General features: G+C 39.4%; 1 protein-coding gene across 1 annotated transcript; it reads left to right on the top strand.

The window, feature by feature from the left end:
* Nucleotides 1–1,298: 1,298 nt before the first annotated feature.
* Nucleotides 1,299–2,027, top strand: LOC114371656. Its single transcript, XM_028329025.1, has one exon. It carries the CDS (start codon nt 1,299–1,301, stop codon nt 2,025–2,027), a length of 729 nt encoding a protein of 242 aa, XP_028184826.1.
* The last annotated feature ends 2,816 nt before the right edge of the window (nt 2,028–4,843 follow it).

Here is a 4,843-nt window from a genome sequence, read left to right as displayed (position 1 = left end):
GGCTGCCATCTCTTCCTTCCACCAATTTCCAGATGAATCCTTAAGTGAGGCCTTGGAAAGATTCCGTAGCTTGCAGCGGAAGACCCCTACTCACGAATTCTTAGAACCGATTCAACTCAACATATTCATTGACGGGTTGAGGCCACAATCGAAGCAGCTCTTAGATACTTCTACAGGGGGCAAATTAAAATTAAAGACCCTTGAAGAAGCCATGGAATTAATTAAGAATATGGCTGCAAGTGGTCACGCAATACTACGTGATAAGACTCATATCCCTACCAAAAGAAGTCTGCTAGAGCTCTCATCCTAGGATGCACTTTTGGCATAGAACAAGTTGTTGTCCAAGCAGCTTGAGACATTGACCGAACCTTAAGTAAGTTTCCAAACCAGTTTAATGTTAATCAACCTTCCCATTCTGTTGTTTTGCAGGTAGGAGGTTGCAGCATTTGTGGTGGAGCTCATGAGTCTGGCCATTGCATTCCCATTGATGATTCTGCTCAAGAAGTGAACTACATGGGAGGGAATAAGCCCAGGCAAGGTTACAATGCAGGCGAATATTCAAGTTTTCAGCATGGTTCAAATTTTAATCAGCAACAAGGGCAATGGAGATCCCATCCTGGCAATCAATTTAACAAAGAGCAGGGTGGACCATCTAATAGGCCTTAGCAACAGGGGCCTAGCCTATATGAGAGAACCACAAAGCTGGAGGAGACACTGACTCAGTTCATGTAGGTTTCAATGTCCAACCATAAGAGCACAGAGTCTACAATTAAAAACCTTGAAATCCAGGTGGGGCAATTGGCCAAGAAAATAGCTGATAATTCTTCCAGTACTTTTGGAGCAAATATAGAGAAAAATCCAAAGGAAGAATGCAAGGCTATTCTGACCCGCAGCAGGACGGCAGTCATGGAGGATGAGGAAAGAAGGATTGAGGATACCAAATAGGAACCAGTGTGTGAACTTGGAGAAGAAGAAAATGAAGAAGAAGATGACCAGCTAAGAGAGACACCAATAATTTTGAATAAGAAAGAAATAAAAGTAGAAGAAAAAGAGGGAAAAGAAAAAGAAAAACAAATAGAAAATGAAAAAAATGAAAATGAAAAAAAAAAAGAGAAGGAAGAAAAGAAGAAGACCAAGAGTGAGCAAGCTCGTGAAAAGAAGAGAGATGCTAGTCCATCTATAGGGAAAGAGGTGCCATATCCTTTGGTACCCTAAAAGAAAGACAAGGAGCAGCACCTAGCTCTCTTCCCTTCAAGAAGTTGGAGATTACAATACCCTTTGGAGAGGCCCTTCAGCAGATGCCGCTCTACTCAAAGTTCTTGAAAGATCTGTTAACCAAAAAGAGCAAGTACATACATAGTGACACCATTGTTGTGGAGGGAAATTGTAGTGCAGTGATTCAACGGATCCTTACACCGAAGCACAAAGATCCTGGAAGTGTCACAATACCATGCTCTATTGGTGTTGTGTCTGTTGGCAAAGCTCTCATTGACTTGGGAGCAAGTATAAATTTAATTCCACTCTCTATGTGCTGGAGAATTGGGGAATTGGAGATAATGCCAACCAAGATGACACTTCAATTAGCAGATTGTTTGATTACCAGACCCTATGGTGTTATTGAAGATGTTTTGGTTAGAGTGAAGCATTTCATTTTCCCAGCTAATTTTGTAGTGATGGATATTGAAGAGGACCCTGAAATCCCTTTGATCTTGGGGCGTCCGTTCATGCTAACTACCTGTTGCATAGTAAATATGGGGAAAGGTAAGTTGGAGTTGAGTGTGGATGATCAAAAAGTTACATTTGATTTATTTGACGCTATGAAGCATCTGAGTGATCATAAGGCATGTTTTAAGATAGATAAGGTGGAACAAGAGGTTGATATGGTGGCTAAAGCCATGGTTCTGCAAACTCCACTTGAAAAAGTGTTGACTAATACCCTGGAGTGTTTGACAACAGAAGAGGAAAAAGAAGTACAAAGTTGTTTGAAGGAATTAGAAGGTGAGCAAGAGAGTTCCCTGGAGAAATGAATTTTGAGGAGTTAAAGAAAGACAGACCAACAAAGGAAGCAAAAGTAGAATTGAAGACCCTTCCTGAGCATTTAAAGTATGTATTCTTAGGAGTAAATAAAACCAAACCGGTGATTATCAGTAAATCTTTAAGGAAGGAAGAGGAAGCTCAGCTGGTGGAAATTTTGAAGAAACATAAAGCAGTTATTGGGTGGCATATTTTTTACTTGAAAGCAGTCCCTCTTACTGTATGCACAAGATCAACATGGAAGCTGACTATAAACCTGTAAGATAGCCACAAAGAAAACTGAATCCAGTCATGAAGGAGGAGGTGAGAAAGGAAGTACTGAAATTGTTAGAAGCAGACCTCATATATCCAATTTTGGATAGTGCTTGGGTTAGTCCTACGCAGGTAGTTCCAAAGAAAAGAGGCATGACAATTGTGAGAAATGAAAAGAATGATTTAATTTCAACAAGAACTGTCATTGGATGGAGGATGTGTATAGATTATCAAAAGTTGAATGATGCCACCAGAAAGGACCACTACCCACTTCCCTTCATGGACCAAATGCTTGAACGGCTGACAGGACAATCATTTTACTGCTTTTTAGATGGATACTTTGGCTATAATCAAATTGCTGTAAACCCTAATGATCAGGAGAAGACTGCATTTACTTGCCCTTTTGGTGTGTTTGCTTATAGGCGAATGCCTTTTGGCCTTTGTAATGCTCCTGCAATGTTTCATAGATGTATGATGGCAATCTTTTCAGATATGGTGGAGAAGTGTATTGAAGTGTTTATGGATGACTTTTCTATTTTTGGATCTTCTTTTGAATGCTATCTATCTAATTTGGAGAGAGTATTAAAAAGGTGCGAAGATACCAACTTGGTGCTTAACTGGGAGAAATGTCACTTTATGGTGCAAGAAGGCATTGTGCTAGGACATAAGATTTCTGTGAAGGGGATAAAAGTAGATAAAGCAAAGATTGATGTGATAGAGAAACTACCCTCTCCGGTGAATGTTAAAGGGGTAAGAAGCTTATGCAATCCTACCCCCCAAGGGTATTGGATAGAAGACTCCAAGAGGATTGGGCTAGAGCTACTAAAGAAGGCCCTAGGGTTCTCGTGAACCTTAGGGTAGATTTTTGAGCCCATGGGTCAAGGTTGGATCCACTCTTCTTTGTAAATATTAGAATAGGTTTTTTCTTCTTTTGGGCCTTGTATTTTGGCCATTCTAGTAGTATAGGGTTTTAGCCTTGTATTTTAAGGCATATTGAGTAGTCTTTGTAGTAGGGACTTTTTTTTATTTTCATGTATTTTTGGAATGGGGGTGAACTTAGCTATTATAGGGGGTGTGTAGCTAAGCTCTAGCTTTTCATCTCAAGGAGGTGAGCTTAGCTATTAGAGAGGTGTGTGTAGTTAAGCTCTAGCTTCTTTAGGAATCTTCTCAAGGAAGCTTCTCAAGGAGGTGAGCTTAGTTATTAGAGGGATGTGTGTAGCTAAGCTCTAGCTTATCAAGGAAGTTTTTTCAAAGAAGCTTCTCAAGGAAGTTTTCTTAAGAAAGCTTCTCAAGGAAGGTACCTAGTCTATAAATAGAAGCATGTGTAACACTTGTTGTAACTTTGATGAATGAAAGTCTTATGAGACACACTTCAAAGTTCCACTTCTCTCCCTCTTTTATTCCTTCAATTTCATGCTCCCCCCTTCTTTCTTTCTTTTCCTCCATTAAAGCATCTTCTTCAAGCTTCTTATCCAAGGCACATTCTTGGTGGTGAAGCTCCTTCTTCCATGGCTTATTCCCCAGTGGATGGTGCCTCCCCTCTCCTCTTCTCCTTTGCCTTCCACTGCATCTCCATGGTGGAAAATCACCATTGAAGGACCTCATTGAAGCTCAAAGATCCAGCCTCCATAGAAGCTCCACAAGCAAGCTTCCATTAAGTGGTAATAAGAGCACAAGAGCTTCAAGTAGGTGCTCCTTAAACCTCCATTAATTTTTTGCTTTACCTTCTCTTCCATTGTTGTTTCTTCATTTTTCTCCATGTATCTCCTCACATGTCTTGTGCTAAATGTTTTTAACATGATTCTTTAGAGTTTCCACCGATTAAACTTGCTATAGAAGCTAGATTTTATTTTGTTAGACCTTGTGGCCTCAATAATCTTAAGAAGGATAGGCTTAGAATGCACAAGAAGCAACACAATCAATTTAACAATATTCTTTAAACATGCAAGACACAATTGATTGCAACAAAATAAATAAGATAAGGGAAAAGATAATGCAAACAGAGTTTTATACTGGTTCGGCCACACCCTTATGCCTACATCCAGTACTCAAGCAACCCACTTGAGTTTTCCACTATCTTTGTAAAATCCATTACAAAGTCTGAACCACACAGGGACAACCCATCCCTTGTGTTCAGATGCTTTACAACAAGAGACTCACAGTCTCTTAACCAATCTCATTGAATAAGAAGAATGGAAGAAGAATTCTCTCTTCAAGAGAAGAATATTACAATGAAGATCCATGGATGAACTCTTAAATGGATTTGCAAGTGTTTGCCCAAGAGTTCTTGAGAGAGCATTTTACAATGAAGTTCTCTTGGAATCTCTCTCATTTTCTTTTGAGAGGATAAGACATTTTTGCCAAGCAAAACTCTCTCTTCAATTTCGTCCCAAGTCACACATATATATAGGCCTTTGATGGCCATTTAAGAAATAGATAAAAAGATGTGACTGTTGAGAATGTTTTCTGAAAAACTCCTCTGGTAATCGATTACAGTATGTGTGTAATCGATTACAAGCTTTAAAATTTGAATTAAAATGTTCAGAAACTGCTGGTA

Source organism: Glycine soja, chromosome 10 (genome assembly GCF_004193775.1).
Source record: "Glycine soja cultivar W05 chromosome 10, ASM419377v2, whole genome shotgun sequence".
In the NCBI taxonomy this organism is placed as follows: domain Eukaryota; kingdom Viridiplantae; phylum Streptophyta; class Magnoliopsida; order Fabales; family Fabaceae; genus Glycine; species Glycine soja.
The sequence above is the reverse complement of the archived record's forward strand: the minus strand, read 5'-3'. Positions and strand labels throughout refer to the sequence as shown.

Excerpts from the sequence above, each read along its gene's own strand:
- LOC114371656 (XM_028329025.1), top strand. The coding sequence starts at position 1,299 with ATGCCGCTCTACTCAAAGTTCTTGAAAGATCTGTTAACCAAAAAGAGC.